Genomic DNA, 27958 nt, shown 5'->3' with positions numbered 1-27958 from the left:
AAAGCCGTCTTATATGTGTCGTCGTGGGGAACGAAAATCGCCGCCTCGCAGCGACGTCATAACCGCTGCCTGTTGCGTCCATTCCATGACCCTCTCCGACTCCGCTCTGCCCAGACCATGACATTGCCATCGTCTTTCCTCCAGGGTTATCGGTGGGGAGGGGTGGTGCGACTGGATGTCTTCCGTCTCCTCATTCGACAAGTCTTTGCCAAATAGTAACAGAAACTCGCGTAGAATGCATTTGCCCCCACTCAATGGGGAGGCAAGGGCCATGATCGTTCTTTTCTAGCCTCTTCCACACTCAAGCACACGTATTCTGCGACAATATTTTTTGCTTTCTATATTTACTATGACGTTATGGCGGTTTGTGGGTGGTGATACATCTGAGTCATGAGTTCTCACCCTATATAGGTACCTGGCGATAGTACATATCGTTGACCATGTTTCTTGTTAATGAATATCTCTATGATCAGAAACATTGCGCTGGATTGGTCTGGGTCTATTGCTAATTCTTGCCGACTTACGAGATTCTCGCTCAAACTCACTTGAGAGATGGCATTTCACCTTCGACACATAATCATACCATACTTGTGGTGTTTATGCGCGAGGCAGTCATCATGCTCCACTGTCCAAACTCCAATGAATGTCGCGCCTCGATCTTCTTAGAGACATTGTATTGAATACTGTTCGCAAGGAGACTTTCGGCAATCCTTCATGGTGATACTCATTTCTAAGGTCACTTTCCAGCACTGCGAACTCAGAAGTTGGAGGCGCTCTTTTCCCAAGCTTGAGGATCTTTGCTCTCCGTGAGGTTCCCAAGGTGAACTCCCATGGGCTGAGAACCATCTCGCGGTTGAGTTTTGGGCCACGCTCTGATGGATTGCGTCGTTTTCCATTAGGCGAATCTCCGCTTTTCATTTTGGCATGTTGGACACCATTCTCATGATCCATGCCTGGTTTTGTAGATGGCAGGCCTGAGGAAGCAGAGCGCTTATGTGCCGTGCGAAGACTGAGTCGCCGCATAAGGAAAGCAGGCCCAAACAACATCTCATTCCTTGTCAAAGTCATTCCGGGGTAGTTCAATAACTCCCGCGTATATATGCAGGAAATCAGTTTTTCCAGACGGATCCGATCTTGTCGTCGGCTTGTCAGAACCAAAGCTGGTGACGAGAGCATCTTCGGTCGCTCGATTTCACCTTCGACAGTGCGAGGCATTTGATTGACATGATGCGGACAATGTGTCTTCTTTATGACGACGTGCTGCAGGTTCGAGTCGAGCCGTGGGACAGATGCTGAATGGACAGAAGGTGTTCGAGGTAATAGCTTCTCTGGGTTGTAAACACGATTCAGTGGAGTTAGGTCCAGAGATAAGAAATTGTACTCTTTCATCTCCAAAGCCACTGACTTCGGGGTCTCTGAAGAGAATGCAGTGGATTTTAGAAATTCCGACTTCCAGTTTTTCTCATCGTTTGCTGATGAGGCACTCAAAACGAGCTCGAAATCATTGCCGTCGAATTGAAAACACATTTTCCACGTAAACAGGCTTCCATGGCAACAGATACCTATTATTCCAATCAATGACAAGCAAAATAGCTGGCGATGATCTGGTTCTTACCTCTTCCATTACTTAATGTATCGATCTTCATGTCGCACACATACAAGCAGGCCACTCCTCGAAGCTTTGAACTAGCGTAATCGGCCATGGCGAGTAGGAAATGGCTTTGGAAGAGGACGCAAGCCATGTATATCCCCGTGACATGTCCCGATAATTGACAGGTTACATGGAGCACGCCACACAGACACATGGGACCTAGATTTTGGTAAATATCATGGACGGAACACTACAAATAAGAATTTTCAATAAGCTTCTGTTCTACAGAGGTAATGAACAAGACTTACCAGACCAGGCAAGTCAATCATGTTCTGAAGGAGAACGGTTCTTCGGATGTAGGTCTTGGTCATAGGGTTCGCGGAAGCACTGTTGACTTGACGAACAATGTCGCGAACGCTATCCAATATCTGGTTAATTCCACTGTGTGCAGGTGGATCATCCTGAATATGGGTGTATTTTAGAAGCTCGTTCAGTAATAGCTCATATCTGCAAATTCGCTGCACTGGCTGCGTCGATATCAACAATGCATCTGAAAATAGTTTGTTCAAAATACAGACCTTTATAACCATATCATTGAGAGACATAGCTTTGTTCTCGTTCAGCGATCTTGTTTCGATAGAGGCAACTGATCTTGATAGAGCCTCGATGCCCTGATTGAAAATAGGCCAATTTGGTATAGACTGACGAAGCAGATCCACGTCCTCAGTAAGCTGCTGGTAGTTGCGGAAGTAGTGTTCGTAGGCTTTGAAAGACGTAGACTAGAGATAAAATCAGCCTTGTCAGGTAGTCAAGGGTTTGGCTGACCAGTTGTTGTATTTCGAGTGCAATTTCGAACGCTTCATTGGTTCCAGCAGTTGGAGAGTAAGGGCACCGACTGGTAGCGGAGCCGGGTTGCCGTTTCCTTGATGATCTGTACCGGAGAACTTGGAATGGTTCTTGCGTTGTAGCCACACCTTGGTTCCCTGTTTGCGGCGGTTCCCTGAGTTGCCTATCGTGTATATTAACGGAAGGGGACAGCTTCCGGATATTTGCAAGAAACTTTTCATGTAATGCGCGAATGCTTTGGAGGTTATAGTGGATCTCTGATCTGGAGGAGAAAAGATATAGAACCTAAATGCGTGGGTCAGTAAAAACTAGACAACAGACTTCCAAATAGGGACTCATTACATCTGTCAAAGCTTTGAGACCAAAAACATATTCAGTCTCTGTGGCTATCAATTCTCGAATAGCCCGGTACCTGTTGATAGCGCGATTATGGGATTCCGCATCAATGGACAGTCTTTGAGGTCTCGAGCTTTCCACGGATTCGCGAAAGTCGGATTTCACACTGCGGTTAGTGCTGTGGGTTGTTCCTCCTGACATGACCATGCTCCGACTGGTGATACTCAAGGTACTTGTCTTGATGGTCCCCAGATTGGAGGATTGTCCGGAAAGACGCGATTCTGTCTCCGTAATCATATCGTTCGGTGGCAGATCTCGAGAGCTACCGGGTCCATCGTGTGATCCATCGGACCAACCTTCAATGACCTTCACGGGCTGATGCAAAGGGCCAGGTCTCCGCCGGCGTAAACTTTTCACCCATCTTCTGAACACAATATTCCGAGGGGATGGGTCTGAAGATTCGATGGGTGTTGATTCCGCTTGAGGTTCAGCCACCGGATCGTGGAGAGGTCCTGATATCTCTTCTTTTGCCTCGTCCGTGCTGACAGACGAGCGGAGGGAATCCATAATGGCTTGAGAGAATTGTCATTAGAAGACAATTCATGACGTGAGTTCTGTTGTGGGTGATGCTGGCTACAGGAAGCGGCAGCCGGCATATACTTCGGTGGTATCCATAACAGGCAACATCCATATCCGCCACGCCAAGACGAACCTCTTCTTCCCCCAGATTTACACGCCGTGCGACCCACCACACGACCTTGCCTCTCCCATCACCACCACTGTCTACTATTTCTTTCCAACGATGGTCTGATAGCTCAGTAGAATGGGCATCCCGATGGACGACAACATTCACGCTCCGACGGTCGCCTCCGGACCGACAACCCGAAGGACACAAGGCCCCGATCTCGCAAAGCTGTCGGTGGTCGAGTTGATGCAAGAAAAGCAACGGCTTGAGGAGGAACTTTCCGCTCTTAGCAGTGTTCTCTCATCGGTGGGTCTTCACAGATGCTTCTCTCATGCTTGGATCAAGTCCATGTTACTAACGCCTGTCAGCATGGTGTCAATATGAACACGTCGCTGACGACTTTGGATGGCTTCCCAAGAGACGACATCGACGTGGCCCAAAGTGAGGCATCCCTTGATAGCACCGATACCGACGGTTTTTAATCAGAATTGTCCCAGTTCGCACGATACGGTCGCAAATCATCCATCTACGCAACGACCACAAAGATCTTATGAAATACGTTGAGAAGGCTGTCCACGCGCACTTTGAGAACGTCCAGCGCGCACAAAACACGACGAGATCCGGGAATACAAATGGATTGGGAGGATCGTCAACAAATCTAAATGGTAGTGCTGCGTCAGATGTTGGGATACTTGGGCCACCATTTGCAAAGGTGAACGGCGTGACAGAGGCCAGTCCGGCCCACCAAGCTGGTCTGCGGCCAGGCGATACTATTCGCGTCTTTGGGAGTGTCAACTGGATCAATCATGCCCGTCTCACCAAGGTGGCCGAAGTGGTTCAACAGAACGAAGGAGTGAGCCTGCCCCACCACCGCCTAACCCAAGAGTTTGGGGCATCTTTGCGTCGTCGCTTTTGTCGTTCGATTACTGACAGCAGTGCAGCGGGCTCTTACGGTGAAAATCGTACGAAAGGATGAGTCGGGCAATCCGACAGATGTAGACCTGGAACTGACGCCACGACGGGACTGGGGCGGACGTGGCCTGTTGGGCTGTCATCTGGTCCCACTGTAATGTCGTAGGTCATGAAATCCTTTTCGAGCTGGCAAGAGTTGTAATGGTATAGTTTGTTCTGAAAGCTTTACGAGGAATGTAGCATGGGTATGATTTCGGGCAGAGTTTGTTTGTTTGTATGATGATGACGATGATGCTGCTGCTGGATACGACACGCTGGACGGTCGCTGGACGGTCAATGCCTCAATATGTAGTACTTCCAGTAATAAAGAATCCAATTTGGCTCTGCTGTCAGGCAGGAAAAAAATCGTGCTGGTGATATGGGGATGTGCAGGGCGATAAACACCGCGGGGTATTTCTGCCTGAGGCGCGCACACGTGAGGGTCACCCGGGGCAAAAAGACAAAAATTCCATCACCAGCGGCAGAACTGGATTTCACTTCTCTCCCTCTCTCCCTCTCTTTCTATCCCCACCGTCGCTTCACTCCGACGTTCATCCTCCATCCACTCCCATCCGCTTGATTGATTCAAGTCTACTGTCGCCTTTCCTCTCTTTTCCTCTTTCTACAAACATCCTTCATCATGACTGAACAGGCTCCCCCCACCTTCAAGCTCGTCCTCGTCGGTGACGGTGGTACTGGCAAGGCAAGTTTCATATCCCCCCGCCTCCCATCGTCTCCAATCTCCTTCCTACTCCTTCAGATATGAATCTCTCCCGATATTGTCACGGATGGTGACATCCCCCTCGCTGTTGTCGCGCGTGTTTACGGTTTTCCTTCTCCCTCGCTGTCAACAAAAAAAAATCCCCATCCCTCGTCAATGAGCCGCACACGACTCGCAAAATCATCGCTAACCTCCCCGACAGACCACCTTCGTCAAGCGTCATTTGACTGGCGAGTTTGAGAAGAAGTACATTGCCACTCTCGGTGTCGAAGTGCACCCTCTCTCTTTCACCACCGTATGCTAGCCCCGCCAGTTGGGGAAAAAAACCCCCCGCTCGTTGGCCCGTCCGACCGACCGCCAGCGATCGCTCAACGAACCCACCGACTAACCTCTATCCTTCCCCCAGAACCTCGGCCCCATCCAGTTCGACGTGTGGGATACCGCCGGTCAGGAGAAGTTCGGTGGTCTCAGAGATGGTTACTATATCAACGGCCAGTGCGGTATCATCATGTTCGACGTGACCTCCCGTATCACCTACAAGAACGTCCCCAACTGGCACCGTAAGTTTCCTCTCCACGATCGACGGGTCGCTTGTTTACTAACCGCCCCGTCAACAGGTGACCTCGTCCGCGTCTGCGAGAACATCCCCATCGTGCTCTGCGGTAACAAGGTCGACGTCAAGGAGCGCAAGGTCAAGGCCAAGACCATCACCTTCCACCGCAAGAAGAACCTGCAGTACTACGATATCTCCGCCAAGTCCAACTACAACTTCGAGAAGCCCTTCCTCTGGCTCGCCCGCAAGCTGGTCGGCAACACCAGTCTCGTACGTCGTCCCAAAAATTCACTAGGGAATAGGAAAGTTCTAACAGTCGCAGGAATTCGTTGCCGCTCCCGCCCTCGCTCCTCCTGAGGTCCAGGTTAACCCCGAGCTTATGGAACAGTACCAGAAGGAAATGACCGATGCCGCGGCTATGCCCCTGCCCGACGAGGATGACGCTGACCTGTAAGCGTGTGGTCGCGGAGGAGGTGCAGGGAATCCAGGGACCCTCGACGACGATCCTATGTGTATTCCCCGAAAGCAAAAAAGAAAAATATATTATTGGTTTCGTCACGCAAAGTCTCGAATTACGATACAACGATAGCGGTTAGTGGACGGGTCTCAGGGACGGATGGCACGATTATGCTCTTTTTATCGCCTTTTCTCTTTTTCTATATCAAATATCACTAGTAGTTTAGACTCCCACAAAGTTCTCTTTTTTTTTTTTTTTTTTTTTTTTTTTTTTTTTTTTTTTTTTTTTTTTTTTTTTTTTTTTTTTTTTTTTTTTTTTTTTTTTTGGGTGAACCCCTCTTTCCCCCCGGGCATATCGTTAATGGCGACGGCTGGAAAGAAAAAAGAATGGATTCCCTGCTCTGCTAAAACCGATGGAGGCACCTAATCTAATTCTATTGAGAAACTATAGGATGCAGACGTTAGATATATAGAAGGCTATATAGATTTCATTGAACATGTCGATCATCTCTACTATCCCCTTGCCCTTCAGGGGAACAAAACAATACTGCTATTGTGAGTGACTCCCCTTCGAGCTTCTGTGAACAGGTATAACTACGGAGGTTGTTGCGAGCGTGAACTCTAGTATTCTCTATGACCTGCATGCGGTCTACGGACCACTCACCACGCAGTGGAGCGGCAAATGTCCAGATCTATGAGACCTAGATGCACAACGATAACGCCGAAATATGGGAGAAAACAGGGGGTATCGTCTAGAGTGTTTATCGAAAAACTGGAAACATGCGCCAACGCCAGTCCGCCGAAAACATCAAAAGGACAAGTAGAATGTGATCGAGGGAAATTCATCAGCGGTCGTTAATATTCTGGAAGACAGGTTAGCAACTGAAGGAGACGCAAGGGCTCATAGGGACATACGAATAGATAAGCCAGTTCTCTGGTTCCCAGTCGGGAGACATTCTTCGAAGCCTTCTCGTCCAAAGCGCCTTCGATGAGCTCGCGCTTCTGATCCTGGAGTTCCAAAATGCGGTCTTCTACCGTGTTCGGCACCAAGATGCGGTGGATTTGCACCTCGCGCATCTGACCGATGCGGTGGGCACGGTCGATCGCCTGCTCCTCGATGTAGGGGTTCCAAAACGGGTCGAATATGATCACCTGCGACGCAGCAACAAGATTCAGTCCGGAGTTGCCGGCTTTCAAGGATACCAGCATGATTCTGCAGTCCGGGTCGTCGGTGAAATCCAGGACGGCTGAGTTTCGGTCCTGCGGCTTCATGGACCCATCGTAACGGCGGTAGTTCCATCCACGACGCGAAATCGGGACTTCCAGAAGATCAAGCAGGGAGGTGAACTGGCTGAAGATGATGGTCTTCTCGTCGCCAGCCTCGCGGACATTGTCGAGAATTTCCAGGGCCTTCTCGATCTTCGCGCTAGTTACCCACGTCTTCTCCAGACGGCGGATATACTTCCGCTTCGACTTGATGTTCTTGGATGCCTCCTTCTTCAGCTCGGCAAGCGTTTTCTTCTTGCTCTTCTGAGCCCGTTTGCCTTTCTTCTTCGACTTCCCGGGAGTGCTGTCGTCTTCGTCGTTAACGATGAAGCGGGACAGGTTGTCATTATCGTCATCACTATCGTCATCGTCATCCTCATCGTCGTCATCGTCCTCAGCGGCTTTGGTTTCTTCGGGTTCCTCGGTGCCATCGGAGTCGCCATAATGAACCTTCTTGAAGGAGATATGGTCGGTAATCTTTTTAGGATCGACCTTGCCACGGCAATTGGGACACTTCACTTCTACCGACCCATCAACTCCTTGTCTGACTGCGACAGTAGGATCGGAGATGCGGGAAAAGCATTCAGCACAAGTACTATGGCCACAAGGGAAGAATATTATCGGGTTATCGACAGCATCAATGCAGATAGGACATTCCATATCATCGCTGTCTTTCAAGCGAACGATGACTTCTTTACCGAAAGCTTTTGCATTTTCGACGAGGTTTAGTTCATCTGTGTTTGCATTGAGTTTGACGCTGAAATCGGTGATCAAATGCGGATGGCAGCAGGCCTGGCGGAGTCGAAGAAGAAGGACAAGGATGTTGGAGTAATTCCGACCGACGGTGCCCGCTTCAAGATACCGGTTGAATTGAAGTTGGGTTTTGGTCTCCAGAGCCTGATACAACTCCATTTCGTCATCACTGAAAACAGCGTGTACTTTCTCTGAGATCCGCCGTGGGAGTTGCAGAATAGGACGTCCGTCGATCTTCGAATCTTTGGTGCGTCGCAGAAGAACTGCCTTGAGGAGAACCTGAAGCTGCGTCATCGCTCTATCGTGCTCTCGAAGACTGGAATTCTTCAAGGGCCTTGTAAAATCCTGCGTCCGGGTCAGTTTGGTTCAGAATGGATCGAGTGGATTGAGAAGGGCACATACCCGATTAAACCGTTCCAGGTTGCTATAGGGCTTGATACGAAGAAACTTCAACAGCGAATGCAACTCCTCCACGTTGTTCATCATGGGGGTTCCGCTCATGCACCAGCGGTAGGTGGCATTGAGACGGCAACAAGCCAAAGCGGATTTGGTATTCCGGTTTTTGATACACTGCGCTTCATCGATGATAATACGATACCACTTGCTGCTAGGCCCCAGGCAAGGGAGCCCTTTTGCGAGCTCTCGGAGGGCGTGGTCAGTTGCTCCTTGAGATTGTAATTCGTCATACTTCTCCCTGCGCTTCAGCTCCGAGGACAGAGTACCAAATGTCGTGAGGACAACATCATAAGGCTTCAGATCCCTAAATGTGACGCTTCGCTTATCGCCATGCAGAACGTAGGTCTGTAACTGGTATCTGCCGGGTCTGAGGATCCTTTGGATTTCACGCTTCCACTGTTGCATCAAGGCGACAGGGGCAATGATGAGGGTCGGCTTTCTCTCCGGGTCTTCAGACGGCCGGGAAACCATAAGAGCAATCGCCTGGATCGTCTTCCCCAGTCCCATATCGTCCGCGAGAATTCCACCTTTCTGGTCCTTTTCTTCCATCGACTTCATCCAGGCCAGTCCAAGTTTCTGATGTTCTAATAAGGGAAATCGAAGCTGCTCGGGTGTACCTTCTCGATCTTGCTCAGAGATATCGGCATCAGGTCTAATGGTTTCCAATAGCTGCTTAATCTGTTCGTTGGTCTTTTTTGAATCGCCGTCATAGTAATCCCTAATTGTTTCAACATTAGTGGGGTGTCACTGCAATACATGAATGGTATGACACACCTCAAATAATCTGGATAGCCACCGTAGCCACCGTTATACCCCGCTGGCCCCGGTAATGGGATACCGGTGGACGAAAGTGGTCCAAGTATGGTTTTCCCAATCTGCTCAAACATGTCTCTCCCCGCTTTTATCCTTGCCATCGTGTTTTGTATCACACTGGGGCCATAGGAGGGGCCTGGTCCTCGGATGTCACTAGGTCCAGTAGGATGCAAGTTTGGGTATAGACCTGGCATGGGTAAATGTCTTGAATTGTAATCCATGTAAGAGTATGCATTGTTCTTGACGGAGCTGGAACCTCTGGGGCGGGAGTCAAAAGTAAATTCAAAAGGTGGGGGAGGATGGCGTTGTCCCCCGAAGGTTCTCGAGGGAAGCTCAGGAAGCTCAACGACATCACTGTCATCGCTATCTGGTATCAGGATCGAGTCGCGAGGCGCGGACCAATTGTCACCCAATCGTGATGGAGCTTGTGGCATAGGCTGACGGAGTTCAGCGGATGACGCCCCTATATCTGTGAAAGGAGAAGCATTGTCCGATGGGTTGGTTTGGCTGCCACCAAAGCGGAACGGAGAAACAGGACGATCGAAGAGATTCGGCCGTTGTGAGGTGGTTGGGTTGCCGGCGGAGCGAATCGGAGAACGCGGTGGATCGACAGGGAAAGACGGTCGTGAAGACGGAGGGGAGGTGTGGCGGCTCGGGGGAGAAGTCTCAACGAAGCCTTCCATCAGCCGACGGGCGAATTCTTCGTCCCGGCGTTCCTGTTCCTTGCGCTCCTCAAGCCATTGTTCCGCTTTCCTTTGTTCCTCCTGAAGGGCGACGAGAGTGTCACGGCTGTCCAAACCCAGCATCTTGCGCAAATCATCGGCGCCCTCAATCTCGCTGTCCGAATCAATCCCCCTGGATGCTTCCGGACCGAAAGACGACGGGGAGGATTTAGGCTGTTTGGATACGGGGTTCTTGTTCTTTGAGACGCGCTTCGCTGGGGGGATCTCCAGATCATCTGTGTCATCCGAATCAGTGCTCTCGTCAGAAGAACGCGCGCGCTTCCGAACCGTCAAGGGTCCCAGTGAACGCGGTGGCTTCGCCAGCGGAAAAGCTCCAGGATACGAGTCGAAAGGACCATCAAACTGGGCAGGAGATGTGGATGACCGTGTGGGCTGCACTTGAGAGTTCTGAAGAAGGGGAGGACGGGTTTGCGGGCTTCTCGCAGGTTCACCACGAAGCTCCGCAAGGCGCGTTTCTAACCCCCGGATGGTCTCCAAGATCTCTTCTTTTTCGTCAACAGCATCGGGCCGTTGTTCCTCGAGACTCTGTAGAATGACATGGTGGAGCTGGAGATCCTCCATAACATCGTCGATAGACGTGTCAAGCGACGAAGCCATCAGGACATGTGGTGTGGGGGGCCGATATTCACAAGTTGATAGTACGGAGAGAAGACGGCGATAAGAAACGCTAGAAAAGTTGACGCTCGGGGCCGCTGATCGTTCTTGGCGTCGAGCCAGGGAGTTCAGGAACGGGCTATATAACCCGCGAGTGAGGAACCCAACGCGGAAGGGAACGGAGGATCTCGCTCGAGTGGTGAGAGGGAGGTGAAGGGGAAGTGGATGGAGTGGAGGGGGTGAAAGAAAGTAAGAGGGAGAGTTGAGAGCCTCGTCCCAGTGGCAATCTTTCCCCTTTCAGAATTTTCCTCTTTCAGTTCTTTGATGCATCACTTTGATTCACTACTGCGTACTTGGTCTTCCATTACTCTCTATGGCATTCGTCTTACGTACTGATTCGGTGCGACCCTCGACAAAGGCTGGACTCGAAAGAGGGACCGAGATAATTCGCAGAGGAATTAACGCCTTTTGGGGGGGTTTCCAGATGAGGACGTCGCGTGTTCTTCACCTGCATAACACTTGCTGCAAGTCCGCTATTGTCATTCTCCGACTACCCCAGATGTCGTTCAAAAGACATATGCGGGGTTGAAGATCAAAAAAGGAGCTCGTTGTCGGGGGCAGGAAGTCGAATACGTACCTGGTCAGATCTTCTGCAGATGAAGGAACCTCGGTCCGCATAAGATCGGACGGGGACATACATAGCGGATCACTTTGCAGACAAAGCTCAGATATGCCAAGAGACTGCATGACATGTCTCCCTTTGGGGTCGGCCAGCATCACGGAGAGCTCCGCCGTCATGGTGGATTTGCCGGTTCATGTGGGCGTCCGATGTGGTTGCTTGTACGCAGTATGATAGCTATATCCGGCGTAGTTGTTGGGTCGGGCGGCCCACAATGCAGGAGAAATCGGGGATGCGAATGGAAGACCGTAACGGGAGAGCGGAGATGGGATGCAGATCTTCTCTGTGAAATTACCGTTGGGGACAACCAGTTTTTCTTTTCTTTTTATTCAGTGTGTGAAGGTGTAGGTGGATAAGTTGCTGTAGACAGGTACTGGGTAGGAAGTATAGCTAGGTATAGTTTAATCCCGTATACAGTATTCAGGTAGAATTTCAAAATGCTGGGGTTTCTCCAGACATAGTACTCTGTATCTATACATATTCCTAAACAAGAAAGAAATGCGATGATTTCATAAATCACGGGAGTTGCCTCGGTCCAAGCTAGAATGGATCCTCCGACCGCCTCCATTCACATGCCCCGAACCCTCCGGGGAAGCTTCTCGCCTGGTTATATTTATTCCATTCATCTCCCCTCCACTCTTCCACCCTTCATTCCACTATTCCTATTTCCTCCATCCCTCTCCATCCGATTATCCCATCCAACCCGCATCATGTCTCTCAAGAACGGTTCGTCTCCTACCCAAAATCCCCCCCCGGGGCAAAACCCCAACCACAACTGACCCCGTTCCAGACGCTTTCCCCTCCTCCGCCGCCTTCGACGTGATCAACTCCGTCCTCCAGGCCGACGCTGCTGAGCGCAAGGACGCCGTTGACAAGGCCAAGGCCGTTGTCGCTTTCAACCTCAAGAACGAGCAGGGTAAGGAGGAGAGCTGGTACCTCGACCTCAAGGAAAAGGGTGAGGTTGGCAAGGGTGCCGCCCCCAAGGGCGGAAAGGCCGATGGTGAGTGAATTGGAGCGATTACGACCTGGACAATTTTCATACTAACCAGCTCCTCCCAGTCACCCTCACTCTGTCCGATGCCGACTTCGCTTCTCTCGTGAGCGGCAAGGCTAACGCCCAGCGCCTCTTCATGGGTGGTAAGCTGAAGATCAAGGGCAACATCATGAAGGCTACCAAGATGGAGCCCATCATGAAGAAGGCCCAGGGCAAGGCCAAGCTATAGATACCCTCTGACTTGTTTGTCCGTTCGCTTGTGTATTCTCAAACCACATAATGACTATTTCTTTGCTGTTGAGTTGTGGGTCCGTGTAGACTGAGGCATTTGAGTTACGATTAGATGGGCAGTTAACGTCAGGGTGTATCTGATAATTAATTGCAGAAGACTTCGTACTTGATATTGGGTCCAACACTAACTTCATCACCTGAAAACATATATATATTACATTCTTGGTTGCCTCATTGCCCATGTACCATCCCGCGCAGACACTTGCCCGGATTTTCAGACTCAAACGCAGGAGATAATATGTATTATGATGCTTAACTCGCCATTAGATCGAGTGCGGCCGGCAAACGCCACACACGCTGCACTTACCTTGAGGTGTAGGTACATCTGCCAACTTCGTCTTTGGGGGTTATGATGTAATACCGGGTATCCTTGTTACCTTCTCTTCCCCGCTCTATCGGCGTAAGATGACCCTTCATACGGTAATGATACAACCTTCTAGAGATTCCCGACCGAAGAGAGGAGCCCGATTGCGATTGGGGTCATAATTTGACAGCATCCGGTGGAGGGATCCAAAACCAAAAAGCTAGTCCAGTGCGCTGGATAGACCGAGAGAACGTGCTCCTGAATGGCCGCCAGGGAACAGTTCCAGGAGCAGGACAATTACCTAAGCACATATCACGTGACTGTGATTTTTTTGAACTTCGCTGAAGCCGTGAAGTTTTGAGGTCATTCGAATTCCACTTGAGCCTCTCTCATCATCTCCTTCTGGGCAGAGCATTCTCATAGGAGGCCCCCATCCCTCCCTCCATCCTGAACTACCTCTACGCTTTCGCTCTGCCTTTGTTTCCTCTCCTTCGTGTCAACCCCCGTATTTCTTGTTCCGGCGGCCTCGCGCACTCGCGATCTTACCCGGACCACAGGTCAACCGCGTGGAACCCCCCCAGGTTGTCCTTTCACACACCGCGGTGACCATTTCTTCACGTTTGCTGTCGAATCAGTAAACAACAAAGGCGACGCGGTATCGACGTATCCCCTAAACGTCCAGATCTCCGCCGTGTCCGACCGTGACCTCCCGTCCCCTCCGTCGGTGCGCGGATCGTTTCGATAGTTGTCGCGACAACGGGCGTCAGAATCTCAGTTGAGATCGAGAGGAGCGCTTCAACCACCCGAATCGCGAACTTTGCCATCATCAAACCTGGAGTGTGGATGAAAACGTGGGCTTTTGACGCTTGAGGTCTTCAAGGGGGTTTGAAAAGCCTTTCGTCACTTCACCTGCTGAAGATATCCTGCAAGTCCCAGACGAGACGGGCCCAGTTGCGATAGATGTCTAAACGCACGGCCCAGGGCCCTCAGGGAAGCAAAGAGAGTGACTTATTTGAATTCAATATGTCGAGTACGCCAGACGACAAGCCACAGCGGGCGACCGCCGCGCAGATGGCGAACAGAAAGTAAGTCCCTGCAGACAGACCGACCTTTTGCGACACTTCCCCTTCCCCCCCTGTTAATGAGATTTTGTTTGTGGTTCCGATTGTTCCAAGATCTCACTTAATTGTTGTTTTATTCACCCGCGTGATTCTTTGTTTCTTCTATTTGCCCTTCCACATTTCCACACTTCATCTGATTACCCTCTCCTCCCTTCTTCCTTTCCTCCAAAGTGTTATCTCTAACAGACGCCACAGAATCAAGGATGTTCGAAGACGACGTCCCAACACCTCTGGCCCTGGAGCTTCATTTGGTGGCCCTTTCAACTCTCTTGATCCTAATACTGTCTCCGGTACCCCAGCTGCTCCCCAGCCGCCAACCAACGGGTTCACATTTGGTCAGTCACAGAGTTTTCCAGGAGCTGGTTCAAATCCCAGTCAGCCTAGTCAAAGCGGATCGCCATTTTCGTTTGGCACAGGAAGTGGATCATCGTCATTCAACTTCGGGTTGGTTGGTTCTGGCGCCGCCAGTAACCCTTTTGCTAGTATGAATACCGGTGGATCTGGCCAGCCATCTGACGGTGGTACCTTCTCTGGCTTCAAAGGAAATATGTTCAATCTTCCTGCCACGAGCAGTCCAGCACCGGCCCAGCAACCTCTGCCTTCTGGTGGATTGTTTGGAGCCGGACAACAACAGACTGGTGGCCTGTTTGGAAGCACGAGTACACCTTCAACTCAGCCCTCGACTACTGCTCCCACCGCTGGTGGTATCTTCGGCCAAACTAGTGGTAGCACTACCCCAACGAGCGTCTTCGGACAGTCGACGACTGAAAAGCCTACTGCCTTTGGCCAATCTACAGCGTTCGGCGAGTCGATGCAAACATCGCCCGATTCGAAGCAATCAAAGCCATCTATTTTCGGCGCTGGAACCCCTTCGACCGGATTTGGGGCTTCAACAAATTTCGCCAGTCCAGGAACTGGTTCATTGTTTGGAGCTCCGACTTCTAAACCGGCAGAGACCCCTGCGAAACCCTTATTCGGTGCGAAGCCAGCAGAACAGGCCACTCCTTCGACTTCTCTTTTCGGCTCAACCACTCAGCCAAGCTCTGCTACTACTCCTGCCCCATCTTCTACTCCCACTGCAGCCAGTACGAACCCTGCTCCCTCCACATCTCTATTCGGCACACCATCTACATCGACGACTGCACCTGCTGTCCCATTCCAGAACCTGTTTGGCGCTCCTGCATCGTCCACTACGCCCAAAACTGCAGAGAAGGAAGAGAAAAAGCAAGAGGGGTCCCAGCCTAAGCCGGCATTCCAGTTTGGAGCTTCTACCAGCGGATCTACACCATCTTTGTTCTCTAAGAGCGAGACTGCTGCTGCTCCTTCGGCCCCGACTGGTGGGTTATTCCAGCCGCCCTCTACTGGTAGCTTGTTCGCTCCCAAGTCTGCTCCGTCTCCGGAGAAAGACAAGCCTGCGTCGGGTGAAGGGAATCCTTTCGCCAGTCTGTTTGCGCCCAAGCCTGCCACCCCGAACAAACCGACGACAGAACAGAAGCCTCTTCCTTCGCCAGCTCCGTTCAGCGGACTGTTCGCCCCTAAGCCCAGTGATGAAGCGAAGAAGAGCGAACCAGAAAAATCTGCCACCCCGGCTCCTCTATTTTCGGCACCTAGCACGTCCACGATTCCCAGTGTCTTTGCGCCGCAACCCCCAGCCTTCTCCACAGCGACAGATAAGCCCCAGCCGCCTGCGTCGCCCGCTCCTGCACATGCTCCAAGTCCTCTGAAGGTCAACGGCTCGACCTCCAAAGCCCCCACTACGACAGGAAGTCCTGTCCAAAGCCTTTCCAAGGCCACGCCGTCTAACATCCCCGCCACTTTGGACAAGAAGGATAAAAACGATGTGGAACTGCTTCACCGTATGCGCATACTGAACGAGAGTTTCCAGCGTGAGCTTTCTCGACTGAATCCTGCTACGGATGATTTTGACCGCCTGATCGAATTCTACTCCCGCGTCCGTGAAACGATTGGAGCTCCGGTTGGTGGTAAGCGCAAGTCTCGGGATGACGACGAAATCTCCACCGCAGAACCAGCTTCTAAGAAGACGAATCCGTTTGGTGTTCCCTCTGATGATAAGGGCAGCACGGCCACATCCAAGCTTTTCGGAGCTAGCTCTTCTACAAGCAATAAGAGGAAACCGTCCGAAAACGATGCTACCGACTCTCCTCCGGAAAAGCGTGTGAACGGAGACTCCACGACGGCCAATATCTTCGCGCAATCTTTTTCTAAATCTAAGTCTTCTGAATCAGGTCCTGAGGCCACTACCGCTTCTTCCGCAAAGCCCTCTACTCCCGAGACAAACAAGCCTTCACTGTTCTCTACGACCCCCACAACCTCACCAGCCAAACCTATGTTTTCAGTCTCGACACCTACGCAGGAGGGTTCCACTTCGACACCACTCTTCTCTGCCACTCCAAAGCCAGCATCGGCTGCACCGTCGACTGGTTCCGCTCCTGCGAATCCCTTCGTCTTGACGCCCACTAGCGGCCAAAGCTCCACCTCCGCCGCCCCACCAGGTCTGCCGAAATTTAACAGCGGAACGACCGATTTCTTTGCTCAGTTTAAGGCGCAAGCTGCTAAGGATGCCGAAAAAGAGAAGGAGAAGCGGAAAGCCGAAGACTTTGACTCTGAGGAAGAGGACGAAGCTGAGTGGGAACGTCGGGATGCCGAGGAACGTGAGAAGAAGCGGAAGGAGCTTCAGGCTCAGTCGGTGAAACGTTCTATCTTTGTTCCTGGAAAGGGATTTGTATTCGAGGATGAGGCTACTGATGCGGGCGCGAAGAAGGGAGAAAAAGCTCCTCCCGCCTCCCCGTTCGGTGGCTCCTCAGTCTTTGACAAGAAGAGTGCATCCCCAACCAAGTCTAACAACATTTTTGGGCATCTGTCAGCCACTCCCTCTGAGGCCGAGGAGGATGACGCCGATGATACCGAGGAGGCTTCGGCTGATGGCGATGAGGGGAACGGAACCAAGGAGTCTTCCTTCGCTGCTACAAGCGAGGATGATAGCACGCGGGATGCAGAAACCAGTGAGACCGGGTCCAAGGGTGTCTCCGGTAGCGCGGCCGAGTTTTCTGCAAACGAGAGTGGCGACGACGGTGACCTTACGAAGGCTATTCAAAACTCCAAGAAGGCCTCCGAACCTGCCTCTGGAGGCCGCAGCTTGTTTGATCGAGTTCAGTATGATGAGGACGGGAAGCCCAAGCGCCAGAATGAGGAGGAGCCCAAGAACCCTTTCTCCAGCCTATTTAGCAACACAAAGTTTCCATCGTCGGTGAACTCCACTAGCTCTACTCCAAACCCGTTCACATTCGGACAGTCTCAAACCGAGCAAGGTGACGCTTCGGCCTCGAAGCCAGCAACTCCGAACATCTTCGGTGCTGGTTCTGCAAAGCCGGCTGGTAGTCTATTTGGCTCTCCAGCCCCTAGCGCCTCCGGCACCAGCACCCCGTCCATCTTCGCTGCGAGCCAGGAGACCCCGAAGGCCTCCGGAACGGATAAGACCTGGAAGCCCAACTCCCCCATAAAGTTTGCGGCAGATTCTAGCGCCACGCCGGCTTCGAATGGTGACTCGGGGGCGGCGTCTGACGCACCGAAGCCTTTCTCTACTCTGTTCGGTGGTGATGGAACATCTGGTTCGAAACCGTCCACGGGCAGCGGCACGCCCTCTCTCGGCTTTTCATTCGGTGGACCATCCCAGCAATCTTCGTCCTTCTTGGCCCCGTCGAACATCAGCTCTGCAACCCCCAGCCGGGCGTCCACTCCTGGCGTGACCTCGGACACCGGCGCAGAGGAGTCTGGGGATGGCGAGGGAGCTGAGAAATTGCCCCAGGTTGATCTCGCACGCAGTCGGGCGGGTGAAGAAAACGAAGATGTTGTCATTGAGACCCGTGCTCGCGGACTGAAGTTTGCTTCGGGAACTTGGGAAAGTCAAGGGGTTGGATTCCTTCGTGTTTTGAAGGATCGTACTACGTCTCGCGGCCGTGTCATCCTCCGGGCAGATCCCAGCGGAAAGGTTGTTTTGAACGCCTCTCTTATGAAGGCGATTGATTACAAGGTCAACGGCAACAACGTCCAGTTCCTCGTCCCGAAGGCCGAGGGAGCACCAGAGCAGTGGGCCCTCCGAGTGAAGAAGGAGGACGTTGAACGCCTGGGTTCCGCTATGGAGGAGACGAAGAGCTGAATTGCAAGCTAACGTGATATTTCTTTTCCCACAACCTCCGGAGTACATTGACAGCATTGATTTTTGGACAGGGTTCGTTTTGTTTTCTGGTTGACAAGAATAGTTTCCGGCGATGTATTATGGGTCTTTGTTTTCCATCCTCCATCTGGTTTGTCATTGATTGATCGTCTTCATTGAAGAGAAAAGCAACGGCTGCATATCGCATGTTTTCTGCCCGCGTCGTCTTTTGTTTCTTCCCGGCCCCAGGCACATTTTCTACTTCATACACGTGTATTTCTGACCTCATGATTTCTGGGCCGTGTGGCGGCGCATTTCTCTCCCCTTGTTTAATGGAAGATTGATTGAACCTCTTTCCGCTTTCTTTCGTCGAGAATGCCTGAAGACCCAGCTCACTAGAAGAGGCTGAGGGAGTCAGCTCGACTGTGTAACTACTTGTTTGCATTTGCACCCGCGAGAGCATTGGGTCGGTTTCCCCGCCGGAGGCGCGTTTAGCATAGCGTATGGATTTGCAATGGATTCTGAGTACTCTACTGAATGGCGTAGAAGGTCCAGGGGTAGGTGGAACGAGTAGCATCGGGGGGGTATAATGTATTATTTCCGTAACTTTTGGTTCCGAAAGCCGTGAAAGGATTTTTCCATTTTTTTAGATTCAAATGTCCCAACTCAACCAGAGCAAGAACCGAGCCACACACGAAGAAAGATAAACAGGCTATGGAAAAGAAATCCCCATGATTCGTGAACGTCAAAACAGGATGGATTCTTGCACTTGTCAAGCAGCCAGTTTACTCCTCGTCGACAACGGCAGTGTGGAGACCCTTGACATCCTTGACGTTGACGGCGTAGACCATGGAGTAGAGCTTCTCCTTGGCACCCTCCTCGTCGTTACGCTTGCGGGAGATGCGGACACGGAGACGGAAGGGAACGCCCTTGATACCGGCCTCCCAGACCTTCTTGTTGAGGGCGGGGTCCAGGCGGACGTCCTTGGTGCCCTGCACGCCAGTATTAACATGCGCCCAACGACTGGGATGAGAGTTTAGATGGGAATAAACAGAACTTACCATAGCCTGGGTAGCGAAGGCACGGATCTCCTTGATGGCACGAGGAGCGCGCTTCTTGAAGGTAACACCGTGCAGCTAAAGGTTAAAAAAAAAGAGAAATTAGTCTTCCGCCCGAATGCCATGTCAAGAATATCTTGCACGATGCGAATAATTTTTTTTTGCGGCCATAGAAGTGGACTTCATCAAACTAATTCTTCTTTTTTTTGTCGGACTGAACAGGGTCGGGTCGCTCCCCCTTCCCCCGGTCCTCCCTGAGATTCATTGTTCCTCCACACACAAGCAGCTTCCTTCTGTAGTTCCGATACGGGGGTGTATGTTTCCCACACAAGGTTGTTGTTTGCGAGGACATCCTCTTCCGGGACAGGACTGGGAGGGTGGTGGATGGGATCGACTTGTTCTCCGTCCGAAGCCTCGAGGATCGGGAAGAGATCCACGTCCCCGAGGGACCAACAAATTTCATTCTTTTCTTCGCATCGTCGCGGGATCGGGGAGGGTTTCAACGTACTCTCTTGTGCAGGTTGATGGTGTACTCGCGCGACACAACGTCGGCGATAGCCGAGCGCTGCTTCTTGCCGGTGTTGACCTGGTTGGACATTTCTGCAGCAAAGAAACAAAATTCAATTAGCCGCGGCGAATGGGACGCAATGCAGCAGATAATCGCAACTCACTGAATATGGGCGTTCGGCTGTTGTTGGCTGAAGTGGTCGAAGAGCGGAATTGAAAAGTTCGAGCGGGCTTTTTTGTCTCGCGAGTGGGAAATTCCACTGTGGTTCTCGCTTATCCCCGCCGCTGCCGCTGATTGGCCGGTATTTACACGTGACTAATATACACTGTTATACACAACGCATTACATAATCATAATTTTATTCATAATTCGAACCCTCTCTGATTCGGATCCTATTCTAAGTATATTAAGCGCTCACATCCGGGTACAGGTCGAAGCGGCGCTGCGTGTAGATGGGGATGCCCTTGCGGGTGTTAGCGATGGTGTCGTTGTCGAGGTCGGCGTAGACGATGGTCTCCTTCTCGTCGGCCTCGACGAGAACCTCGGCGCTGGGGTTGGCGACGAGGCTGTGGCCGTAGGCGTGGTAGGTGGCGGACATGTCGCGGGCGGGACTACACAGGGCAACATAGGCCTGGTTGTCGACGGCGCGGGCGCGGGCCAGCAGCGACCAGTGGAGGGGGCCGGTGGTGAGGTTGAAGGCGCCCGGGTAGACGAGCATGAAGGCGCCCCGACGGGCGGCGATCATGGCGGCCTCGGGGAAGCGGATGTCGTAGCAGATGGCGAGGCCGATCTGGCCGTACTCGGGGAGGTCGACGACGGTGAGCTGGTTGCCGGGGGAGAGCACCTCGCTCTCCTTGAAGGTGATCTTGCCGGGGATGTCGATGTTGAAGAGATGGGTCTTGCGGTGGGTGCCGATCAGCGCCCCCGAGGGCGAGAACACGAGCGACGTGTTGTAGTATTTCTTCGTGGAGGGCTCGAGCTCGGGGATGCTCCCACCCACCAGGTAGGCTTTGGCTTCGGCGGCGATGGCCGAGAGCGCGTGGAAGGACGGCGACTGCTCCTTGCTTGGGGGCGAGGGGAGAAGCGTCTCGGCGTACTTGGGAAAGTATTGCGTGCCATAGGGCGAGTTGAAGCATTCGGGAAGGACAATCAGCTTTGCGCCGGCCTTTGCAGCTTCGAGCACCTTGGTGCGGGCATGGGAGAGGTTGACGGCCTTATCAGCGCCTGCCGAAGGGTTGGTTAGTGATGGCCCGATCAGGAGGGACTGAGGGCAACGGACCTGATGCAAGCTGCACCAGGGCGAGCTTGAGGGGCTGTTTCAACAAAGTGGCCATGGCGAGGGTGGGAGGACGAAGAGGAAGAATGATGATGTTGATACGGCGGAATCGTGGAGTTTGTCCTGATGCGGGGGAGTTTCGGAGTCTCCGCCGAACCCCGAAGTATACAACCATCCACTCCCCATCCTCTAAACCACGGGAATCCAAAGTCCGTCGGGATCGCACAGATCCGGGATCCGACTCTATATATCTGATTTCTAATGATCATTGATGTTGTCGCCTGTCTCATCCATGTGGGTGTCGGTGGCGTATAAATAGCTGGTATTTCCCCGCCCACGTCAGCCTCGTATTCTAATCTTCAACTACTACCAGTCGTCAAAAGCACCATGCCAGCCTCCGATATTACCCTCTATACCAGCCCTACTTCCAACGGCCACAAGGTTTCCGTGGTCCTGGAGGAGCTCGGTCTGCCGTACAACGTACAGGCAATTGATCTTGTCAAAGAGGAACAGAAGCAGGAGTACGTCTGCCCTTGTATTTGACTATCCTCGTTAATAGTGATTGTAGATGGTTTCTGAAGATCAACCCAAATGGACGCATTCCGGCCATTACTGATGGCGCACAGCGTATCTTCGAGAGTGGGGCGATTATGCAGTATCTGGTCGACAAGTACGACACGGAGCGAAAGATCAGTTACGCACCCGGCACTCCGGAGTACTATGAGCAGCTCAGCTGGTTGATGTGGCAGGTGAGCGGACTGGGTCCCATGCAAGGTATGCATTGACTCTTGACCGGACGAGGAAGAGTCCTCACTGTGATGAACAGGCCAAGCCAATCACTTTACATGCTTTGCGCCAGTGAGATCCGATTACAGTATCCAGAGATACAAAAACGAGACGAAGCGGCTGTACTCCACCATAGAAGCACGTCTGCGAGAGTCGCCCTATCTGGCGGGCGAGAAATATACAATTGCCGATATTGCCTGTGTAGGATGGATACGAGTGGCTCCAGTGATTCTAGATATTGATTTGAATGAGTGGCCCACCTTGAAGAAATGGCTTGACTCCATCCTCCAGAGGGAGGCAGTTAAGAAGGGGATGCTGGTTCCACCAATGGCAAACTCAGAAGAGCAGATGATAGCGTTCCTTACTGAAAAGAAAAAGGAGATAATGGCCAAGGGTAGCACTGACATTCAGTAATGGTGATATCGAACTGGCCAAGAAACTTCTATGCAGGAAGGTAAAATCTGTAACGAGACGGAGAATTGAATGTCAAGCTATTTCAATATCATGATCATACAAAAGTTGCGCAGATATCACAAACTCCATTGTTTGAATACAGTTGCCTCGCAAAATCAAACCAAAACAAGGTCCTTACAATCGTTGTCCAACTCAATGGTCACTGCCGGGTTCTGCCCCATCCGTTTCCGTACGTGCGACAAATATGCGGCGCTCATGATATACGCCGGCAGTGCATGATCAGGAAGGTTGGATACGAGATCGTCAGCATGCACCCTGCCATCCATAAAATCAAGGGCCTCCTCTAGAATTCCCCGTTTGACCTTCTCAGATGTATCCCCCGACATGGCGGGATACAGCTTCAGAATGTCGTCCATTGTGTACGACTGAACAGCAGTGTTGCTATTATTCAGCAGGCAATTGTTCTGGAAGATGTTCACGTCAAAGTGGTTTTCACCTCCCAGGGAGCAATTGGGAGACAAGCCAGGGACACCCTTGTCGAGGGACTTTCTGGACTCAACGACAATGGTTTCAAAAGGCCCGCACTTGATGTCATGAGACTCGTGCTTTACACGTCCAACTCCACGGTAGAGGTCCGTCCCGGTCTGCACGGAGCTGCGACGGGAGAATCCCGTGTGCAACAGATTGAGCTGTACCAGACAGATGGGCTGGCCATCGCGGAAAGCCGTCATCATAATGCCGCAGTCAATCTCCCCCATGTCTTCCATGAGTCTCCAGAGGTCATCGTCAGAGTGGCCCTGCTGTTTCACATATTCTGCACCAAAAATCCGCTCGTAGTCTGCGCGGTTGAGGGCCGTATAGAACCCGCCCGGTGTGATGAAGCTGCTAATAACTTCTAGCTTGTTAGGAGCTTTGGTTGAATTTGATCCAACCCCCCAGCTCCACCGCATAAATTGGGAACACACATCAAGGAGGTGGTACCCGCTATGAGAGAGTTTGCCATAGCCATTCTTGAAGGTATGGTAGTCTTGATCCACGATCTCGTGCGGCATCCGCCACATGCCATCGCAGTGGCTGGAGTTCAGGCTAGTAATGGGGCACGAGGTCTTATTTTGCAGCTGTCGGATGTTTTGGAGGAGGAATTGGAACCCAGGATGATATCGTCGATGGCTCTGGATGAGATAGCATGTTCTCTTGCGCTTTTGAACCTTCTCGTAGGCGACTAGAAGGTCTTTATAATCTTCAGATATTCCTAACGCTGCATTCTCATCTGTGCACACCCCCTTCCGGGTTGAGATTGGCTTGTCCATGATGACGTTCAGGCCCTGATCCAACGCCCATAGTCCATACGCCGTATGAGCCAGAGGTTCTGTACTGATGATAACACAGTCAATCTTCAGATGAGATGCGATCTGGGACAGACTGACATCCACGACGTCTGGCATTGAAGACGTAAAGGGAGGAACGAAGAAGAGATGGGTGTCCGGGAACGCATAGCGAGTGATTCCACGCACAGTGTCTTCCATCCCATGAACCTCGACGATGGCCATCAGACGAGCACGGTCATCTTTCTCCAGTGCTTTTATGTATGGGATGTAGGTTTTCTGGGCGAAGAGCCCTGCCCCGATGAGTAGGAACCGCGGGATGCTCCCACGTTGCGAGCTCTTAGGCTCCACAAGGCGTACAATATGACGAGTGGGCATTAGGAAAGTGTGTATATTCCAAAAGCTAAGGCACAATTGCTAGCAGTGATGTGTAATAAGGATATTGCTTTAATATTTTGATGTGAAGTTGCCTTCACTGATAACAGTTTATCTATCAAGAGAGAGTAGAAAATTTTTTTAATTCCCAAGTCGTTGTCATAATATACCACTAGTGCTAGAACTGGGTAGGATATCGATAGTTACCGGGTTATGGGTCTGCTACCAACATCGTGACGCCCCCAATCCTTCTGACATATACTCCTTCACCCCTCCTCGGCCTTGCATGATTGGTATTGAGCGGGCTAGAGTGAGATCATTTTCCCGGCTGTGTATATTTAAATGGACTTGTAATGGTGTTGAACATCATCATATAAGGACCAGGACCGATGAGATAGATTACAGCTTGAGAAGCGATGGCAAGGTGGATCTAAGACGAAGAGGTAGCATTGGAAATGGCTCGACCATCTACCGTACATGTAGAGACAGGTCACAGTTCCACAAGCGTGGGCTCATGATGTTCAGTAGAGTTTTGAGATAACCTTTCAATGCCTAGTTTCATGGATCTAGAAAGCTCATCGCCTCTCGGAGAACTCCGTGTACTGGTCCACGAAGGGCAATCCCGAGCAAAGCCATGTTTCAACAATAGAATGGTATATCATTCTGGGACATTGGGACTGCAGGAACTTGAATACCGTTGGAGTAGGTAATTATGCTCGCTCTCGGGATATGAAAATTTGTGAATTGGCATGACTTTCACCGAATAAAATGAAACTATAATAATATCCACTGAATGGGTCCAAGATACGACACCCTGCCAAAAACAGGCTCTTAAACATGAATCTTGGTTAGTGTTAGAGTTTCGGTATTCTCCTGGCCCAACTAGGGCTGGTTAGTGTTCATCTAATTTTCAGGGACATGCGATCCTGTCTAGTGCGTGGTGGATTCTTCCCTGTATTGGAATTCCGCCTGTGGATCGATTAGAAGAGACCGGGTTCATGAGGGAAAGGACTGCTCGGTTGAATATCGTAGGAATCTTGGACATTCGGCAGCGCTACAGATTACTCAGAATGGTAGCAGTCGAACGTCATAGTTCCATCCACATCAGAGGCGGGGGGTGGCAATGACGGTGAGGTAGACTGCGGCAGACAATCGATCAAAGGAACCATTATTTAACGGATGCCCTATGCTGTTGAAAGCAACTTATATTGTTCGTCTGCATTGGCCATCGGTTTCGCCGTGATAGTTAGATGTCACAAGGAAAAATGAAAGTTGATCTATCGGATATCAAACGTCATTCCTCCCACTCATTCGGGGCAATAGGAGATCCAATGGTGGAGCCACCGGCTGTTCAGCAAGTTCTCCGCTCATTAGGTCTCACGCCCCATACGGAGGGGGGCTACTTTGTGGAAACGGACCGTGATGAACAGAAAGTAGCGCGGGCTCCAAACGACGGCATCAGAACAGTCAATTCTGAGAGTTCGGTCGATCCTAAAGCTGAAAGGCACTTGAGCACATCGATAATTTACTGTCTCACACCACGGAGCCCTATTGGGGCTTTTCATCGCAATGCCAGCAAGACAGTTCACACCCTCCACCGGGGACGAGGGATCTATGTAGTCCTCACCCCGAAAGAAGACGGAGTAGATATAGAGGCTTTCGTTGTCGGACATAATTTCGCGAAGGGGGAAAGGCTGCAGTGGATCGTCGAGGGTGGTAGCTACAAAGCGAGCTTTCTCATCCCAGACGAAGATGAGCACAACTCTTCTGTGTTGTTGATCAGCGAGGTATTATTGTTCCGTAGCGACCTCATCTCAAATTACTTTGCTAATATTCTTAGACGGTTGTCCCTGGCTTCGAGTACGACGATCATGACTTTCTCCACGAAGAAGCTCTTCTCGGCATGGTCAGGGCAGAAGACTTTGACAAGTTGAAATGGTTGCTGCGGGAGAGATTTCATAGCGGGCAATATTCTAATTAGGGATTTCTGCAGTGTGTTATATAATGGATTGCCTTCGAGATCTCTCTCTGGCAGATTGAAATCTGTACGGTTACTTGTCTACTTTGTAAAAGAATCGAATCCAACAGATTATCTCGTTGATGGATAGTCTAGTGATACTAGTACTTACTACTCATCGATAATTATGAACCGACCACTAAAGTCAGAAGGCTATTTCAAGTAGTCAGCAGAAGACACCGACAGTTACTAACTAATACTCAGTAATAAATGCGGAGAAGCTACCAACCTACCTTACCTCCCAGCCCAAACATCCATCCTAAAGAACTATACAATGGTATATACTGAGATCGGAATCGAGGCCGCTCCCTCGGTGGCTCGTTACCAGTTGGTATCAGCCTAGTCTAACGACCCCATATGTGACCCAGAAATGTAAGACTCGGCCTGAATAGATATCATAATGGAACCCATTTATATCATGCTAAGAACCCCTTGGCTGTTACATAGTCTGTTAACATGGCGACATACCATCCAAGACCTGTCTCCTTCCAATTACCAATAGCAAGACAGTTATCAACCGAGCGGCCCATCTCCGCCGCAACTATATATACCTACTGGCCACCCCAAGGGACCATAGGTACTCAAAAGCTATCGAATCTTCCAAAACTGACGTTCATACGTACCAATCATGTCGCATATGCTTGGCAGTGGGTACCCTACCGCAGCTGGCTTGCAAAAGAGGTTGCCCTATCCCTCATACAGACACCAAAAGTTGGTCGAGATTCGACCGAAAGGTACGTGACTCTCTGAATACATATGTCGATACGGATGTCGATACGAGATCCAGACGATGGCAATCGAATAACAAGAGCGCGTTGGAGTAACTAGGCACGCTAGACACCATGGCAGGGTCAAATTCGGTTAAATCTCGGAAGAGGCAACACGCTGATGCCCAGAAATGCCAACGGGATCGTATGAAGGTTGCGCTGGATCAGATGGCGCGAATAATGAGAATGGGAGGCATCGGGGACGAGCAAACGAGCGGTACAAGGGTGTGAATGCAGCAGCCAATCCCCTGATGTTACAGATGAACGTGCTGACTTGGATGTTCCTGGCTAGGCAAGGCTAGTAGAGACAGCGGTGGAGTATATGCAACATCTGCAGAGCCAGGTCGAGGAGCTGAGAGAGTCATGTAACTCTGGGCGCGCGATACCGTCCAAGGTGGACTCGGCGGTTGCTGATGTGGAGAAGTGTGCCGGAGGCCAACATTAGAAGCAGATATTGTCCGGCGAGGGAGATGAATGCTTGGTAGATTCCCACGAGACCAATGAGAAAGCTGGACTCGAGCATCATGGGCTGTATAGGCCTGTAAGAGTGCCTCTATGGCGCTCAGAATCATTCTGCCAAGGACCAAGTGCGATGATGTCTCACGCAACCGAACTCAGACAAACGGTTTTAGGGTTCTCTTCCAGTGTTGTGCTCATGGGAATGCAGAGGTGCCAATAGATACCTGGACATTAGCACATGGATCGGCTCTGCAGCTGTCCAAGCCGTTGCCTGCTCCTTAGCATGTTGTGGAGTGGTTCGACTGTGGCTGAGTCATTGAGACATACATGGATTGTGGTGATGGTGATTCTGGGCTGCAGATATCGGAAATTTGCCTCTGGTCACCACGTGCATGTACGCACAGTTGGATTAGTTGGCGGAGACTCAGCGGAGAGCTTGGCAGCTCGGCGGAGCTGGGCATCATGGACGCTTGGCATCGTTGTATCCAGAACGGGTCCAAGAAAAGCAGCCAGAACTAGAAAGATGGTGAAAATTCATATAAAGCCTCGTCCGGATCACCCTCCTGTCTTTCCCTCCCTGTTATCAACGCCCAGCATAAGCGAAGATTCAGCTGCGGATCTCGCTTGCTGTGTGGCAACCGTCAAG

The 27958-nt window shown here is 51.2% G+C and overlaps 10 protein-coding genes across 10 annotated transcripts; 5 read left to right on the top strand and 5 right to left on the bottom strand.

Moving 5' to 3' along the window:
- Window positions 1-372: 372 nt before the first annotated feature.
- On the bottom strand, window positions 373-3468 carry BDV59DRAFT_39480 (putative Rho guanyl nucleotide exchange factor). The gene is made up of 6 exons (XM_073696315.1): window positions 2780-3468; window positions 2417-2722; window positions 2170-2370; window positions 1900-2109; window positions 1616-1841; window positions 373-1562 (listed from the first exon to the last, which is right to left on the bottom strand). The coding sequence occupies exons 1-6, from the start codon at window positions 3338-3340 to the stop codon at window positions 616-618; spliced, it is 2451 nt and encodes an 816-aa protein (XP_073547486.1). The 5' UTR covers window positions 3341-3468; the 3' UTR covers window positions 373-615.
- On the top strand, window positions 3469-4682 carry BDV59DRAFT_39514 (putative 26S proteasome non-ATPase regulatory subunit Nas2). Its single transcript, XM_073696316.1, has 5 exons — window positions 3469-3764; window positions 3827-3899; window positions 3956-4311; window positions 4400-4532; window positions 4581-4682. Exons 1-4 carry the CDS (start codon window positions 3597-3599, stop codon window positions 4526-4528), a joined length of 726 nt encoding a protein of 241 aa, XP_073547485.1. The 5' UTR covers window positions 3469-3596; the 3' UTR covers window positions 4529-4532; window positions 4581-4682.
- A 177-nt stretch (window positions 4683-4859) lies between these two features.
- On the top strand, window positions 4860-6383 carry BDV59DRAFT_179608 (Ran family GTP-binding nuclear protein). The gene is made up of 5 exons (XM_073689935.1): window positions 4860-5112; window positions 5333-5425; window positions 5537-5690; window positions 5748-5953; window positions 6006-6383. Exons 1-5 carry the CDS (start codon window positions 5050-5052, stop codon window positions 6135-6137), a joined length of 648 nt encoding a protein of 215 aa, XP_073547484.1. The 5' UTR covers window positions 4860-5049; the 3' UTR covers window positions 6138-6383.
- A 500-nt stretch (window positions 6384-6883) lies between these two features.
- Window positions 6884-10806, bottom strand: BDV59DRAFT_39087 (DEAD/DEAH box helicase). The gene is made up of 4 exons (XM_073696313.1): window positions 9389-10806; window positions 8561-9332; window positions 7055-8503; window positions 6884-7002 (listed from the first exon to the last, which is right to left on the bottom strand). The coding sequence occupies exons 1-4, from the start codon at window positions 10765-10767 to the stop codon at window positions 6985-6987; spliced, it is 3618 nt and encodes a 1205-aa protein (XP_073547483.1). The 5' UTR covers window positions 10768-10806; the 3' UTR covers window positions 6884-6984.
- Window positions 10807-12035: 1229 nt separating this feature from the next.
- Window positions 12036-13111, top strand: BDV59DRAFT_179604 (SCP2 sterol-binding domain-containing protein). Its single transcript, XM_073689934.1, has 4 exons — window positions 12036-12169; window positions 12234-12443; window positions 12503-12979; window positions 13036-13111. The coding sequence occupies exons 1-3, from the start codon at window positions 12154-12156 to the stop codon at window positions 12664-12666; spliced, it is 390 nt and encodes a 129-aa protein (XP_073547482.1). The 5' UTR covers window positions 12036-12153; the 3' UTR covers window positions 12667-12979; window positions 13036-13111.
- A 6001-nt stretch (window positions 13112-19112) lies between these two features.
- On the bottom strand, window positions 19113-19983 carry BDV59DRAFT_202465 (60S ribosomal protein eL31; the record flags this gene model as incomplete). The annotated part of the gene is made up of 3 exons (XM_073694038.1): window positions 19113-19319; window positions 19389-19463; window positions 19894-19983. The coding sequence occupies 3 exons, from the start codon at window positions 19981-19983 to the stop codon at window positions 19113-19115; spliced, it is 372 nt and encodes a 123-aa protein (XP_073547481.1).
- Window positions 19984-20299: 316 nt separating this feature from the next.
- BDV59DRAFT_193571 (carbon-nitrogen hydrolase family protein) lies at window positions 20300-21227 on the bottom strand (the record flags this gene model as incomplete). The annotated part of the gene is made up of 2 exons (XM_073692251.1): window positions 20300-21117; window positions 21173-21227. 2 exons carry the CDS (start codon window positions 21225-21227, stop codon window positions 20300-20302), a joined length of 873 nt encoding a protein of 290 aa, XP_073547480.1.
- Window positions 21228-21445: 218 nt separating this feature from the next.
- Window positions 21446-22516, top strand: BDV59DRAFT_39024 (glutathione S-transferase family protein). The gene is made up of 3 exons (XM_073696312.1): window positions 21446-21690; window positions 21738-21943; window positions 21996-22516. The coding sequence occupies exons 1-3, from the start codon at window positions 21557-21559 to the stop codon at window positions 22367-22369; spliced, it is 714 nt and encodes a 237-aa protein (XP_073547479.1). The 5' UTR covers window positions 21446-21556; the 3' UTR covers window positions 22370-22516.
- Window positions 22517-22524: 8 nt separating this feature from the next.
- On the bottom strand, window positions 22525-24072 carry BDV59DRAFT_208165 (uncharacterized protein; the record flags this gene model as incomplete). Its single annotated transcript, XM_073695151.1, has 1 exon — window positions 22525-24072. One exon carries the CDS (start codon window positions 24070-24072, stop codon window positions 22525-22527), a length of 1548 nt encoding a protein of 515 aa, XP_073547478.1.
- Window positions 24073-26825: 2753 nt separating this feature from the next.
- BDV59DRAFT_179594 (uncharacterized protein) lies at window positions 26826-27113 on the top strand. The gene has a single exon (XM_073689933.1). It carries the CDS (start codon window positions 26929-26931, stop codon window positions 27082-27084), a length of 156 nt encoding a protein of 51 aa, XP_073547477.1. The 5' UTR covers window positions 26826-26928; the 3' UTR covers window positions 27085-27113.
- The last annotated feature ends 845 nt before the right edge of the window (window positions 27114-27958 follow it).

Source organism: Aspergillus ambiguus (assembly GCF_047715705.1).
Source record: "Aspergillus ambiguus strain CBS 117.58 unplaced genomic scaffold BDV59scaffold_18, whole genome shotgun sequence".
Classification (NCBI taxonomy): Eukaryota; Fungi; Ascomycota; class Eurotiomycetes; order Eurotiales; family Aspergillaceae; genus Aspergillus; species Aspergillus ambiguus.
Note: the sequence above shows the minus strand (reverse complement) of the source record. Positions and strands in the feature narration are given on the sequence as shown.